This window comes from Leptopilina boulardi, unplaced genomic scaffold (assembly GCF_019393585.1).
Source record: "Leptopilina boulardi isolate dan_hultmark-lab unplaced genomic scaffold, ZJU_Lbou_2.1 LbouV2_202, whole genome shotgun sequence".
NCBI lineage: Eukaryota > Metazoa > Arthropoda > Insecta > Hymenoptera > Figitidae > Leptopilina > Leptopilina boulardi.
In genome coordinates, this window is record NW_026137755.1 from 733,029 (window position 1) to 750,073 (window position 17,045).

At 30.9% G+C, this 17,045-nt stretch overlaps 1 protein-coding gene across 2 annotated transcripts in view; it reads left to right on the plus strand.

Moving 5' to 3' along the window:
- The window catches only part of LOC127278391 (protein lozenge-like), a 35,650-nt gene that overhangs the window by 17,287 nt on the left and 1,318 nt on the right, over nt 1-17,045 (plus strand). For both annotated transcript variants that reach the window (XM_051300097.1, XM_051300096.1), the window contains one exon: nt 16,683-16,850. In XM_051300097.1, coding sequence (XP_051156054.1) covers nt 16,683-16,850 — 168 coding nt within the window. The remainder of the gene's footprint in view (nt 1-16,682; nt 16,851-17,045) is intronic.

Sequence of the window (17,045 nt, forward strand, 5' to 3'; positions counted from 1 at the left end):
CCAGAGATTTCAAATAATCTCTCTCAACTCAATATACAGCAGAAAGAGGGGGGATTCGTATATATAGTGGGAGAGAAAGTAGAAGGTGGGGTGAAGGGGGGGGGGGGGTTTGCCGTTTCGCGAGGTAATAGTTTCATACCTCGTTCCGGCTCTGCACCCTCTAATTCAGCGTAATAACGACATTCAACCTGCCTTTCCATCTTGTCCCAATCCTCTCTCTCTCTCTCTTTCTCTCTCTCGCTTCTTCTTCTCTCGTATATTATAATCTTAAAAAGTGTCCCTATTTCCCTATCTCGTACTAACTTTATAAATATATGTGACGCTCTGCGACAAAAGGGACCTAAGGTCCCAAAAATTTTAGGTTATGTTTAGTGATTATATTGAGAGGATCGTCAAATAAATCAACACAAAATGTGACTGGAACGTTCATTAATATATTTTTGGATAAAAGATTTAAAATAAAACATCAATTATTTGTATAAATAGTTAATTATTGTGTATTTTCACTTGAAAAATCAAAAAAATGACCTAAAATTTTCTGTAGTTTAGGTACATTTTATATTTATAGAATTTTGTCGACAATTTCTGGTTGGGAAAAGACGCGTCGATAATTCAGTGTGGTGTAAAAAAGAAAAGAGAAGAAGGTCGAAAGGATTTTTTCGCCTGTCGAGGTTCGTCTCGCATCATCGGTCCCGACCTGATCAAAGTTAAGTAGACGCGCCCCTGGTACTAGAGTCGCTTGCTGGCGCAAGAAGACCTCTTTGAAGCTGCGTTGCGGTTTCTCTGTACCTCGATTCTAACCCCCCCCTCCTCCTCCTCTTTTTTCTTCCTCTCTTCCTCCCACTCCCTACTCCTTTTTCCTCTTGTTCATCACGCGCCTTGCCCTCGACATACCCTTTCCCCTCTCACAAGTATTTCCCCTCCCGGAAACAACCGCGGTCTCGAAGATCGTCCACTCTTGTAATTACCTCGTTTACCCCAGTGGATTTTACATTTTACGCTCGTGGATCATCATTTTCAAAAAAAAAAAAGAAAAAGAACCAAAAAAAAAATTTTTTTTTCTTTATTTTTCAATTATTCTGGTAAATTAGATAATTTGTTTACTCATGTTCACATAGAAAACCCCCGAGTAATAAGTTTTAAGCAAATACATTTTTATTTTTTTGTCCTCCATTTTGAATTTTGAAAAACTGACATTGGATTCGTAATCAGCGACTATGAAAACCATCAAAAAACGCAAGTTTCATGTAAATCCAAACGATTTTAAAATTTTCGGCTGCCATATTGGATCCGCCATTTTGAATTTTTCAAAAACTAACATCAAATTCGTATTTGGTGACCCCAAAAACCCCCTAGTAGGTATTTTCAAGTGATTTCTAAGCGTTTTTAAAAATTTGTTCACCATATTGGATCCGACATTTTGAATTTTTAAAAACTAACATCAAATTCGTATTTGGGGACCCCAAAAACTCCCGAGTAGCTATTTTCAAGTGATTTCCAAGCATTTTTAAAAATTCGTTCATCATATTGGATCCGACATTTTGAATTTTTAAAAACAAACATCGGATTCGTAATCAGTGACCCCAAAAACCCCCGAGTAGGTATTTTCAAGCAATTTCCAAGCGATTTTAAACATTCCTCCGCCATATTGGATCCGCCATTTTGAATTTTTAAAAACTAACATCAAATTCGTATTTAATGACCCCAAAACCCACTTGGAAAGATTCTCCGGAAAGTGCCCCCTGGAGGTACTATCAGAATTCCGCCGGAACTTCCAACGTAATTCCGTCGGAATTCCATCGAAGTTCCAAAGAATTTCCGATGGGATTCCGATTTACGTTGGAAGTTCCGGCGGAATTCTGATAGAACCTCCAGGGGGCACTTTTCGGTGAATCTTTCCAAGTGGGTAACCTTCCGAATAGGTATTTTCAAGCAATTCCTGAGCAATTTTTGAGAATTGTCGGACATATTGGATCCGACATTTTGAATTTCAAGAAATGATATTTATTTAAAATATTTTATTTCGATATAGATCATTCTTTTGCAATTAAGCTCTTTCATCCGTTCACCTATTTTCTCACCTCCTCTCGTGAATTTTCTCCTTTCCCGCACACACCTTACCAACTATATATATATATATATATATATATATATAAATCATATAACCATCTTCTTGTATAGTGCGAAATGATTGCGTGAGCGTTGGTGGATGTAATTTTCTCGTGTCTCCTCATTCCACTGACCAATTCTGATTTCGAACGATGGATTGGACATGATCATAAATATATATATATATACAATCTCACGTACACGTCTGCGTAATACCAGGGATCCTGTGATCGATCGCGTCCGATCGAGGAGGCGATCGATAGCTTGGATCCATGTTGTTTTTGCCCTTCACCAATAAACTTCTTCTTTTGTCTTACGCCTCGCTTCGCTTATTGCAATAGCGGATGGCTGCTGACTGAAAGTGAAACTAAATCCAACCAAGAATCCATTCATCTCTCTTATTTCTCTCTCTCTCTGTCTCTTTCTCTAAATCTGTGTGCCTTACCTGAATTTTTTTAACTCATTGTTATTTCTCATATCTTTTTTTTTGTTCCTAGGTAGGTTAAAGATTCAAAATAACTGTACAATAATACTGCCAAATCTGAAATCATTTTTATTTCTTTTTTTGATTAACTTAAAGTTTGTCGCTTATTTAATTCCCAAATATCAAAATTGAAAATACAATTGTTTTCTGATTTTTAACAAAACATAAAAAGATTTTTATTTTTACAACAAAAAAAAATAGATAAAATTAGAAAACTGAGAAGAAAACTTTGTTCGGAGACATAGTATAGTATTATTTGAAGAATGTGCGCCTTCTTATTGCGAGGAGGGTATAGAACGCGACCTCGAAGCAAAAGGTATATATACACCGGGTGAGAAAAAAAGGGAAGTGAGCATTATTTCTGTCTCTTATAATATAACCGTGTCCGTTCTTCGTATTTCTCTCTTTCGAGTCGTGATCGGTGTAATGAGCCCTGGCAGTGGTATAGTAGCAAAGAGATATTTTCACGAGAGGCAGACAAAGAGCAAGCATAATCAGTGCGAGAGACAAGGGAGGATCTTTTAAGAGAGAAAATATATATATAGAGGAAGCAAGAAGAGAGAGAGAGAGAGAGAGAGAGAGAGAGAGAGAGAGAGAGAGAGAGAGAGAGAGAGAAAGAAGGAGAGGGAGGAAATGAAAAGAGAGAAAAAGATGAAGGATCAGGAAGACAAAAGTATATAATATAAAGTGAAGAGAAGAGCGAGAAGCCGCTCTTGATGGGTATACCATTCTAAAAAAGAAAGGGGTATATAAGGACGCTGATTATGGGGTGTCAAACAATCACAAATGATTGTACATTCTGACTCCTTCTGTCTGCTTCTACGTCTACGTTTCATCTTTCACAACCAAATCTTCTTTCAATCTTTCCTCATCTCTCTTCCACCTGTATAACTAAAATAAGCTGGTGCTAAAAGCATCTTGTTGAACCGATTATACTGACTCTTCTTTTCAATCTGGAATTTATTGATGGGTGCGCAAAATTGATGTGATATAGATGATTACGAGGGTATAGAATTTTATGCTTAGCCAAATGACATGCACGAATAAAATTGAAATCCCTAAACAAAAAAAAAAAAAATAGTATTTTGAAAACCTTTTTTTCAATAAAAATTAGTTCAATTCGGACGGTTTTCTTAAAGACTTTTCTAAAAAAAAAAAAAAATCTTTCTTACTATTAAAACAATTTATCTTTTTATATAATCTTTTTCATATTCGTGAGTAAAAGAAACACTGCATCTTGAGATGCAAATCATTTCCTATGACAATTGTTTCAAAAGACAATTATAATTCTTGATAGCATTCATTTCCTTTCTCTCAAAATAAAGAGATTATAAAAAAAATCTTTAAATAGAAATTCTGAATATTATGAACAAAAGGATAACTATATACAAAAAACTGTATAAAATTTCGTCATCTATTTATCATCTCATATTATAGCAAACTAAAAAGATAAAATCTTTTTTTGCGGCCTAAAGAAACAATTTTCGCCTTTCTCACGTATATATTCTTTTTTTTCTATCTCCCACACCTTCTAGTTTATCATAATTTTTTTTCCACTTCTTTAAATTGGCTATATCTCTTCTTACCGCGAGGTTTGCATCTTCTAAAATTATGCGACATAGAATTTATTCTTTTTTAGTCGCATAAAAAGCTCTATCTCTCGTCTCTTGGAAGATTTTATTTTTATATACTCTTGGAAGATTATGTGTTTGAGAGCGAATTGCAATGTCAAGAAAGGTTGAAGCTAAATATGAATGAAGAAAGAGATAAATGAAATTCCCTAGTAAAAGAAATTGTAAAATTATTACAATGCCATAATATTTTTCAAAAATTATTACAAATTCAAAATTTAATAAAATCAAATTTAATAAAATAAAATTTAATAAAATAAAATTTTAGTTCCAAATTTTCATTATTCAATGGGAATTAAAAGAATTGAAAAATTGAACAAGACATATTTTTAGAGATTTTCTTTCCCCAGGAGTGTGTGTTATCTCCTGTAATATTGGAATTTAGGCATCCACATGTTAATAACCTCGTGATAGGTTATGATAGGGGTTGTCGAGCTGCGACACAAGGGTGTCGCAATAGGAGTGTGTGTGACACTTTCCTAATTACCTCTCAACCCTCTTTAAGAAAGTAAACCCTTAAACGCACAACCACCATTCTTGAAACAAAGTTTAAATTATACATAAAGTATTCTAACTTTCTACAACAAAGTAATGTTTTCAACTTTTTTTTATAACTCTTCAACTTTTTAACAAGTTTCAGTTATACTCACCCCTTTAGAGGGGATAAAAAAAATTTATTTAATAATTTTTTTATTTAAAAAAATTAAAGTAATACATTTTTTGCAATTGGATTTGTTAGCCCTAGGAATTAAATAAATGAATGTTATTTATTATTTTTTTGAAAATAAATATTGAATCTTAGAAACAAAATCATATAATTAGAATAATAATTTATATGACTATAATAAGGCAATTATTTAGATTTGTATTTATAAAATTGTTTGATTTTCATTATGTAATTATATTTGAAATTTTTTTCTTTTTTTTTCGAATAGAAAAGTAAAGTTCGCGAGCGAGTCTTATAGTCATAAACGAGTATTCGATGCCTGCTAAAATGACAAATGCGACCGCAGAACTTAATTAAACTCGTAAATCCGTCGGCACTGTCGTCTGCCACGAATGTTGTTGTTTCTCTGCTACTTATTTACTTCACCGTTCAAGTCAACAACCAATAGAAAAGCCCGGTTTCACGATTCTCTTATATATATATACTTTTTGATTCTAAAGGATGAGCAATAGTTTTAGCCCCCCCCCCCTCTCTCTCTCGCTTTAATATTATGCTTTGGAACATTATGAAACTATCTGCACTCTCTCCGAGTTTACTATAAAATGCATCTTATTTAGTAGAAATTCATAATTTTTGTTATCTCTCGAAATTATCGTTTTTTTTTTGCTAAGAAAAACTGTTACTAGAAAAATTCTAAAAAAGTTATAAATTTTTTTGAAAAAGAATATTCATAAACCTAAGTAGCACGTGATACTAGCAAAAAAAATATTTAAATACTGCAGATCAGATTGGTTTATTGGTTAAGACCTCCGACTTGTGTGCGTTAGGTTTGGAGTTCGAATCCCACTAGCGTTGATTTTTTCTTTAAACAAAATTTCTCTCAATATTCCGTTTAATATTTCACCAATATTACGTGTAATATTACAATAATGTTACAGTAATACTAATAATTAGTAATACTAATACTAATAATACTAATAATTAGTAATACAAATATTAATAATTAGTAATACTAATACTAATAATTAGTAATACTAATACTAATAATACTAATAATTAGTAATACTAGTAATACTAATAATACCACTGTGATGTTAGGGTAATATTACATGCTACTTGGAAATAAGTAATTAAGTTTGTATTATCAAAAATTAAAATATACAAAGTCAATTGAAGACGTTTTTCAAATGAAGCTACTCAATTTTTTTTTTTATAAATATTTTTATCGTGCCATATATACTTATCGCATATCCTGGAACAACATCCTTAAGTTTCGTTTAATCAGACACGTAATGCAACGAAACAGCTTAAGGAAGCCCATGGTAACCGCTTAAAAAGACCGCGATAAATGCCCTGAGCTCCTTCATAAATTTTGTTTTCGTAATATTTATTCAAACACAGATATTATTTAAAAGATAGTATAAAAAAAGCGATAATTTAATTTCCCATTGTTATTTATATATTACAATTTTATAATTATATCCCAAACGAATTCTGCGTCACTTTTTTTTCTAAAAAAAAAGAATTCATAGAAATTTAACAAAATTTTCCATATAATTTCCATGGATTTTCCACCAAGTTTACATGGTTACAAATGTAAAATAAATTTAATAATATAATAGTAAAAATAGAGTATATATAATTATTTTTTTTTTTTTTTGTATATAAGGATAAGCACGAATGCATATTCGAATAAGATAAATCATTAAATAAAAAAAAAAAAAAAAACAGGAATGAATGAAAAGAAATGTTCAAGATTGAATTGATCAAATTGAATTTGATCGACTTCTCGTTTTTCCCACGCGATGACAATATTGTTTTCGGACCATTGCACAGGAAATGATATGCCACTTTTCTGTATTGTTTTCTCACACTACAGTAAAAATTAGTTTTCAGTTCAATTTCCGAAATTCAAAATTGCTCCCAAATCAACATCACTTTTGTTGCTTTTGAAATAAAGTTGCGGTAATATATTAATCGATCAACCCAAAAAAAGAAGGGCGGGATGATCATTTTTAATTTAAATCATGAGAGTTATAATTAAAAAGCAAATTTTAAATTTAATTTTAATTAAGCAGACTCTTATTATTTTTAGAAAAAAAAATGTTGAAATAAGCATTTTGAATAAAAATTTTATAAAAAAATATTTACGGAAAAAAATAAATATTCTTATTATAAGAGAGATGAAACAGTGAAAAAGAGTATAAATGGATTTGAAAATGGCGCCACAGCAAGTAGCCGTAAAACACATCTATATATATATATATACGTATGTTATATAGTAGGAGTGTTTGTATGCATTTGTAATATGCATCAACATTTACGTATGCACATTTTCTCGGCCACGTAATAACGAGTCGCTCGTCTCATTCTCCATTCGTCTCGCGCTTCTTCCCCCCCCCCCCGCCCTTCCGTTACTTTGCTAAACCGTAAACGACATTGCACTTTGCGGCAGTATTAAAGGCTGCCACATTCGTCCGATCGTGAGAAACCCACATCTCGCAAGCCGAGAAAAGATTTTGCCCATCCACCTTTTTTGCCACAGCTTGTACTTATATATCACTGAAGTTCGTACCTGCCGCCACTATATATATAGCTATACGCGTATAATTCCACCAAATCATAGTTCCCATTACTGTCCATCTTAATGTCTCGTTCATCATCTCTTTACATACATATATAGAATATATAAATATATAATTTTTTTCGCGAAATTAGATCACGATATACGCGAAACAAGGTCACGGAATTCGCGAAATTAAACAACGGTATTCGCGAAACTAGATCACGATATACGCGAAACAAGATCGCGGAATTCAGGAAATTAAATCACAGTATTCGCGAAACTAGATCACGGAATTAGGTCACAATATTCGCGAAACTAGGTCGCGGAATTCGAAAAATTAAATCACGGTATTCGCGAAATTAGACATTACACAATATCCGCGAAACTAGTTCGCGGAATTAGGTAACGATATTCGCGAAACTATGTCGCGGAATTCGCAAAATTAAATCACGGTATTCGCGAAACTTGATCACGGAATTAGGTTACGGTATTCGCGAAACTATGTCGCGGAATTCGCAAAATGAAATCACGGTATTCGCGAAACTAGATCGCGGAATTCGCAAAATTAGGTCACAATATCCGTGAAGCTAGTCCGCAGAATTGGCCAACTTAAGTCAGGATATCCGCGAAACTAAGTCGCGGAATTCGCAAAATTAAATCACGGTATTCGCGAAACTAGATCGCGGAATTCGCAAAATTAGGTCACAATATCCGCGAAACTAATTCGCGGAATTCGCAAAATTACGTCAAAAATTGCGCGACAGTAGATCACTGTATTCGGGAAACTAGGTTGAGAAATTCGCGAACTAAGTTGTGGAATTTACGAAACTAGGTCGCGGAATTCTCGAAATTTGATCACGGCATCCGCGAAACTAAGTCGTGGAATTCGCAAAACTAAATTACAATATTCGCGAAATAAGGTCAAAGATTTTGTAAAATCAGATCACGGTATTCGCGAAGTTTGTGAAATAAGGTCACGATATTCGCGAAACTAGGTCGCAGAATTCGCGAAAATAGATCACATTTGTGAAACTATATCGCGGAATTCCCAAAATTAATTTAAAAAATTTTGTTCATTATAGTATTAAATAAATAAAATCAAATATTTACATTACCTAAACATCAGTAGAAAATGCAAAAGAGAACCTTTTTTTATTCAAAAAGTAGAATCGAATTTTTTTTTCAACAATTCATAAATATGAAACCTTTAATTAATTGATAATGTAAAAGAAGACGAAATGAAGAACTAGGAAGAAAAGATTGAAAGAAAAGAAAGATGAAAAAAAAAAAAGATTGAGTCTTCTCATCACATCCGGTCTCCAAGAATCTGGTGTTCCCCCCTTTTCTCCATTCAGCCGACGAACTCTCGAACGGAAGTAGTGACCGGGTAAACCTGAATTAGGAGCGAAAGGAAGCCCTGTTCTTCGTCTTTATTTTTTTCGAGTTTTTGGCTGTTTTTTTTTCGTAATATTTTTTTTTTTTTTTTGTTTTTTCAACTTCTACACGAAATGCTTGTAATCTCGCTTTCAGTACATTGGACCGGTTGTGTCGAAAGGAAATCAAACTGTAACAAAAGAATAACAGAAAAAATAAAAAAAATAAGCTATTTCTTTTTTTCTTCTTTTACGATAAAAATTTTTAAATGTAAAAATTATTATTTATTTATTATTTATTTTCTTAAGGGAAAAATTGTTTTTTTAAAAATATTATTGTAAAGTAATTTATAAGAAGCAGGAAGATCTTATTTTTATTGTTCGATCAGTGCATGTGAACTTGATGCATTCAGTCATGCGTGAGAGGAATTACTATATAGGAAGAAAGAAAGCACATCCTTTATCGTTTCGTGGAACTTGAATCATGAATCCTGTACTCTTCTTTACTCATCTTCGAAAATTGGGTAGAAATGTTTTTTTCACACTTACTCACTCATTCATGACCATCAGCTTATCAATAATTTCATTTCCATTCGAACAATATTTTTTTAATATTTTTGTAATAAATTGTTAAATTCCTATACATAATATATAACCTATATAAAGTCTTTGTCAAGTAGACTATACCATGAAATTGTTTTCTTTAACCGTAAATAAATATAAAATCAAATGAATTCTTTTGCGGCGACAAAAATAATTGACCACAAACAAATAGTGCGGCCAGTGTGTAAATAAGCCTTTGCCACGAAATATATTTCATTGGCAATTAGCGTTGATTGAGGTAACTGTTGACATTTTAACTCTTTTATTAACAAATGATGGAAATTAATTTTTTTATTTTTTTACTTTGAACAAAAAAAAACCGTGAAATATTTTTCCGACTAAGAGGGAATACAATTTTGAAAATGAGGAAGAATAATTCTTTTCTGAAGGCCTTAGTCTCTTAATCTCTATTATTAAGTGTCAGTCGGTGATCGTTTCTAACTTTCTATCTTTGAAAAGATTATCTTTTTATTGCCAAAAAAAGAAAAATAATAATAATAATAAACAATAATACATTTCTTAGTGACAAATTTAAAAAGAAATTTTTTTTTTAAATTTGCTAATTAACCGAACTTTTTTTTTGTTTGAATCAACCAAACAATTTATTTGATTCAATCAAATTATTTCATTAATCGAAAAATTTATACATTACAATAAAAAGAAATGCTTTAGTTTTATATCTACAGAAATTTGTAGTGAAAGCGAGAGCTAAATCAATTAATCACGCTTCAATTGGGGCCACTGATTGGCAATCAATTAAATTCGAATGCTAAGAAATGTCAAAAAATAAATAAATAAAAAGTTGGACGTTTCCTACAGAATCAAGACGGTTCCGTTATTGTTTTATCTCCGTAAATTGAACTTTCCTTCCTATTTTCTCGTTTCTTATCCCCCCCCCTACCTTTTTTTTAAATTACAATCAATTAAACGCAATCTAAATTTTTTTGTATTTTTTTTGAATTTCAACTTCTTAAAAATATTTATTTTATTTCAATCTATTTTTTTAAATTTAAACTTCTTTTTTTTAAATTATAATTTTTTTAATTTTAAAATATTTTATTTTTAATTTTAGTTATTAGAATATTCTCTTCTTTTTTTTATTATCAGTCATTATATATTCTTCTGTGCTAAAACTGCCACGAAATTCACGCACGCTATATACGAAATTGGCATTGGTACACAATGAAGAGGCTTAGTCAAAAAAAAAAAAGAAAAAGAAAACAAGAAAAATAAGAAGAAGAAGAAGATAAGAAAGAGTACATGAATCTGCTCCCTTTCCTGTTTTCTGATCTTTATTTTTTATTTATATTGTCTTTTCTCTGAGTTTCTTCTGAGAGAGATGATTCTCCCTTCTTCTTCTCCTGTACAATCTTCTTAACTTCATTCAACCCTGATCAGACAAAGTCTCTCTCCTTTGCGCGCAATTTCGAGGGTGAATGAAGTGAATAGCCATGAATGGGATGGTATAGCGTGTCCGGAAACTGTAGTACATGAAGAGTAATTGCTGACAACGGCTATAAAATATATAAATATGTGTGTGTGCAACACGGTTTATCTGGGAAAAAAATAATTTTCTTTTTTTTAAACCCATTTGAGATTATAAATTTTATTAATTTAAATTAGTAATTTTAATTTCTTTTTATCGTCACTATTATCTCTATTTCTAAAATTAAATCTCTTTTTAATATTTTATTATCCAGGGATTAAATAGGAAAATTTAATTATAAATTAAAAAAAAAATTATTTAAAAAATTAATTAATAAAAAAATATTAATCCAAAAATAGAAGAAATGGAATTTGGTACGTACAAGAAGCAACAAAGAAAAGAAGAAAATTTCTTTGGATAAAGCACGTGGGGCTTCGGTTCCCACCGAGATAGATGCTCGCTCGGTCGTGTAACGTAAGTCGATATTGCGTTGTTGCAATATACTCTTGTCAATATATACATATATATATATATTTAAAAATATAGTATATCGATATACACCTACCGTTAAAGCAAGAAGTCTTATGCATACGCATGTATAATACAGGATCACTCAGGAAACTCTTGACAGCCAATGCGTATCGCTTACCATCAACGATTTCTTATATAAAGTATCTCGTCTCGAGAGGGATATAATGTTTCTCATCTGAGGGACGACGAGATCTCGCGACGTGCTCGCGGACTAGTTTTTTTTTTTTTTTTGTTTTTAATTTCTTTTTTTCAACTTTTTTTTCCTGCACTACCATCAGACGAATTAGAAGAAAATCGAGCGAATCCATAGTCAACAGACCAGATCATCGAACATCACGCTCATAGACCAGAACTGAATCAATGATTATATGCTATATTACTATATTATAGAAACTTAAAGCTTTATGTTGTTCACGCTTGCTTTAGCGAGAAAGCGTTTGAATTAATATTTAGAAAAGAAATATTTTATAATATTTGGAAATTTTTTTTTTTTTTTTTTTTTTTTTTTGAGAAAAAGAACCACACCAACTGAAATTGCAGAAATATTGCCATGATTTCTGCAATATTGTCGTAATTTTTCCGGGCAATTTTATCTGAATATTTCTTGGCAATATTGCCAAGATTTCTGCAATATTGCCGTAATTTTTCCGGGCAATTTTATCTGAATATTTCTTGGTCAATATTGCCATCGAAAAAAATCAATGTTGCAACAAAATTACCATACAAAATACGAAATTTTGCGACAATATTGCCATAATTTTTCGGGGCAATTTTATCTGAATATTGCCATCGAAAAAAATCAATGTTGCAACAATATTACCATACAAAATACGAAATTTTGCGACAATATTGCCATCATTTTTCCGGGCAATTTTATCTCAATATTGCTTGACAATATTGCCAAACGAAAATAATCAATGTTGCAACAATATTGCCGTATAATATTCGCATTATTGTGACAATATTATCTCAATATTTCCTTGCAATATTCGCAACATTGTCATGTCATTGTTGAAGGGGGAAGAGGAATTTTTTTTCATACAAAATAATATAATATTGAATTGATATTATATCGTTAAAAAAAGATTCCAAACACCTGGGAATATTGACGATTGGTTATATATATATACAATTCCTCAATCGACTTTTTAACTGGTTTGGCGTCCGGAAGTCTTTTTGGGTTTCGTACACTACAATTGATGAAACCGCGTGTACCTCTTGACCGAAGAAACGCACGAGTCCTGACCAAAGGAACTTCGACCGAGCTGTTTACTACCGCTCTGTGGGTGTGAAACCACAGCGAGGTGGTTTTGGTGCTTAGTCCCCGACCAGCCATCTACTTAACGAAGCGTCCATTGACCGCCGTTATTTCGTCGTTTCTTAGTTTCTTTCTTTAACCCCCCCCCCCCCAGCACAAAATGCATTATATATTGTGTATATTTATAAACCATACCTATATATCATTACATTAAAAAAAAAAATTTCCTTTCCGTTAATCTTTAAATTGATAGGTGCCTCATTATTGCCGTACAATATTCGCAATTTTGCGACAATATTGCCATAATTTTTCCAGGCAATTTTATTTGAATATTGCTTGGCAATATTGCCGGAGAACAAAATCAATATTGTAGCAATATTGCCGTAATTTTTCCAGGCAATTTTACTTAAATATTGTTTGGCAATATTGCCGCAGAACAAAATCAATATTGCCTCAATATTGCCGTAATTTTTCCAGGAAATTTTACCTAAATATTGTTTGGCAATATTGCCAGTGAATAAAATCAATTTTGCAAAAATATTGTCGTACAATATACGCAATTTTTATACAATATTGCCTTAATATTGCCGCAATTTTTCCAGGCAATTTGAATATTGCTTGACAATATTGCCGGAGAACAAAATCAACGTTACAACAATATTGCCGTAATTTTTTCAGGCAATTTCATCGGAATATTGCTTGGTAATATTGCCAGGAAAAAAATTAATGTTGCAACAATATTACCGTACTATTTTCCAGGCAATATTGTCACGCAATATTAATGCAATATTTTGTGCTATTTGTCTGCAATATAAAAATATAGTTATAACCTTAAACAAAAGAAGAAGAAAAGGAAAGCAATTTTTTAGTTTTTAAAAAAAAAAATTGTACATAATGTCCTGGAGGCTGTTTTTGCACTTTTCTGAAGGTGAAAAGAGGCGAATTGAAAGGAAACGAACGAAATAATAAGATCGATAATAAGAGATGGCCCCTTTTGGGGCTATTGGAACGTTTAGAGTTCCTTTTCTTTACATCCTCTCTAACTCTTCTGATCTCAGTTTTGTTCTTCTTTTGCTTCTTTCTTTCTTTCCTTCTTTCTCTATCATGGTTATATTGCATTTAGATTGTTTCTTCATCCTCTTCCTTGAAGATACTGAATTATTATTATCCAACAGATGGTCCTTTACTACTCCTTCCATTCTACGTGGCTGTGTTTTGTTATTGTTGTTCCGGTAATTGCGGGCGAGATATGGACCGATTTAGGTAATCACTCCCGGACGCCTTTTTCGTACACATATACACATATATATATCTATATACATATATACATCGGGACGCGAGGAGCGGTCCCCTTTGAGAATTTCAGAACGACCCCGACCTTCCGACGGTAGGCGTATAACGTCAGTTTTACCAGTTTTCAGGATCCACGACATCAACCTTATACCCGGTAGTAGGCGGTTTCTCTTCCATTTCAATTTTTTTTTCTTAAATTTGAAGAATTGATAATCAATTTTTATTTCTACAAGACTTCCTCTTTTAATCCGTTTTCTTTTACATTAATTACAATTTTTAAAAATTGCTTCATTTTGTTCTTTTGTAACTAAAAAAAAAATTCTCTTTTGTTTAAAAATTATATTTTTCTATGCCAATTCTATGTATATAAACAATGACCCTAAATGTTTCCTCTTGTATTATTGCTTATGATGAACATGAGTCAGATGGACCATGACTTAACAAGATTTATCCATGTTTGTAAATGTATAACATCAACTTGTTTTATTTTTAGAAAAGATACAAAATTGTTCATTTCCTTGATTGAGATTTACAAAATAGTATAATAATTATAATTATTACAATAATATGATAATTATAATAACTTTAACTTATAATTAAATATAAATTAACACTTAATTACAATACCTATAATTATTAAATTTATAAATTTTTTTCCATACTTTTCTTTTATTTTCTTTCAAAAAAATTATTTAATCACATTGAGTGAAATATTAACTATATAAATAAATATTGTAAAAAAAAGTGTTATTCATAAAACTATTTAAAAATAATTCTGAGAAATTAAGTAGCGAAGGAATTTCCTGTGAATATGAATTACTTATTATGACAGATTCTTGTGTCTCTTAAAAAGTTTGCTACGTCAGTATATATATATATATATACCTATATATATATATGTATAAGTCTCTAAGCATGATTATGTTGTCCCTTCCGTGAACTGCGAATTTCCACATAAGCAATATAGCCTCATTTCTAAGCAGGAAATATAAATCTTTTTCAAATAACTTGGAATCAATTTCCATATTATTAGAGAAAAGTTTAATTATTGTTCTTTTGGTTCATTATAATCTTTCGCCATTCTTGTCATTACACAATAATTGCCATACAATACATTCAGCAAGAGTTAATTAAAAGAATGTAAATTATATTAAAATATTTTTTAATTCTTGTAAATAAAAATTTATAATGTTCATTTTTTTATTTATTAGTCTACGTTGGTAAATAAGAGAAAATATGTAGTCAATTTTGCTAATATTTAGCTGTTATAGATAATATTTAGCCATCTTAGCTAATATTTAGCAACGTTAACTAATATTAAGCTGGTATTTAGCCATCTTATCTAATATTTAGCTAAAATTTAGTTACCTTAACTAATATTTAGCTGGTATTTAGCTATATTTGGCTAATATTTGGCGACCTTAGCTAATATTTAGCTAATATTTAGCACCTCTAACTAATATTTAGCTGGTATTTAGCCATATTATCTAATATTTAGCTAAAATTTAGTCACCCTAACAAATGTTAAGCTGGTATTTAGCTATATTAGCTAATATTTAGCTAATATTTGGCAACCTTAACTAATATTTAGCTGATATTTAGCTTGCTTAGCTAATATTAAACTGTTTTTAAATAATAGTCAGCCATTTTTGCCAACAATAAAACACCCTATGTAATATTTAGCTTATGTTTAGCTAAAAATTAGCAAAAATAATCACTGACAAAGATCAGGGAAATCTTTTCTCTACATTAGTCGCTGAGAAGAATGATGAATATATACGAATCTCATTTAAAAATTATCTCGCGCCAGCGACAATATTATTATGAAGAAAAGGGGATTCACCAGAAACTATGCTTTGCCCTTGAGAATCGAGTTTTGTCATTTGCTTGCATCGAAAGTGACAGTCTACGAAGCGCGTACTTTCCACTAGTCAACGCACAGTTTCATATAGTTTAAATCATCAAAAATTTTATCGATTTCACAAAACCTAATATTGATTCATCATTTATCGTCAGATTTTTTCTGCGATTTTTCTGTTAAAAATAAAAAATTTTATTTTAATTTATAAAATTAGCTTTTTAAAAATAAAACCTACTTAATACATCTTTAGTACTTAATTAGTACTTTATCAATACCTACTAAGTACCTAATAACTATATCTGATTAGTATCTACTTAGTACTTAGTGCCTAAGTAGTACTTTAACAATTTCAGTTTTATTTTTAGTCACAAGAGAATTAAAAATAATTATGTATTTATTCAATATAAATGAAACAACAATTTTTTTTCTTAAATAACTTTTAATTATCGGGGACTTTCCAGAAATTTGATTACTTTTTATTTGTTATAATTTTATTAAAATGACACACACATATTATACAGTTCGCGTTCATCGCTCGATTCCAACAATCGTTTATCCTTCCGCATCGTTTTAATGCTGATGACTCATTGTAATTAATCTTTTCCACATTATTCACTCGAAATTTCATTCATGACCGATTATATATTTTAAATAATTTCCAATAATTATTAGTGGCTTTATTTATATATGGTTGATTAACACGGCTCAAAATATAAACGCAATATATGTAGTAAAATAATTAGAATATAATAAAATAATTAAAACATAATAAAATAATTAAAATATAATAAAATAATTAAAATAAAAAGCAAATTTAGAAGAAATTTCTATATAAATTTTAAGAAGCAATTATTTGAGAATGTAATAAATTTGATTACAGACACAAGTACAAGTACAACAGATTGGTCATATACGGCAACCGCACCATCTTATCCAGCACCACCAGGAAGTGGTGGTTCCTATTCACCAATTCCAGGTGGGGCATTTTCATACCCTGGGGAGTCTCTAGCACATCACCCTACCACAGAACCAGTACCTTTACCCACTGGTAAGTTCAAAATTAGTCTTACCCCCTCTCAAAAATTAACTCCAAATTATAGGCCATAATTTAGTTAATAATAATTAATTTAGAAAAAAAATTAATTATTAAACGTTAATTAAATCATTTTTCTCACAAAATTGATATTATTAAGAATGATTCACATATATGAAAATTTTTATTAACATTCCCCTAATCAGTTTT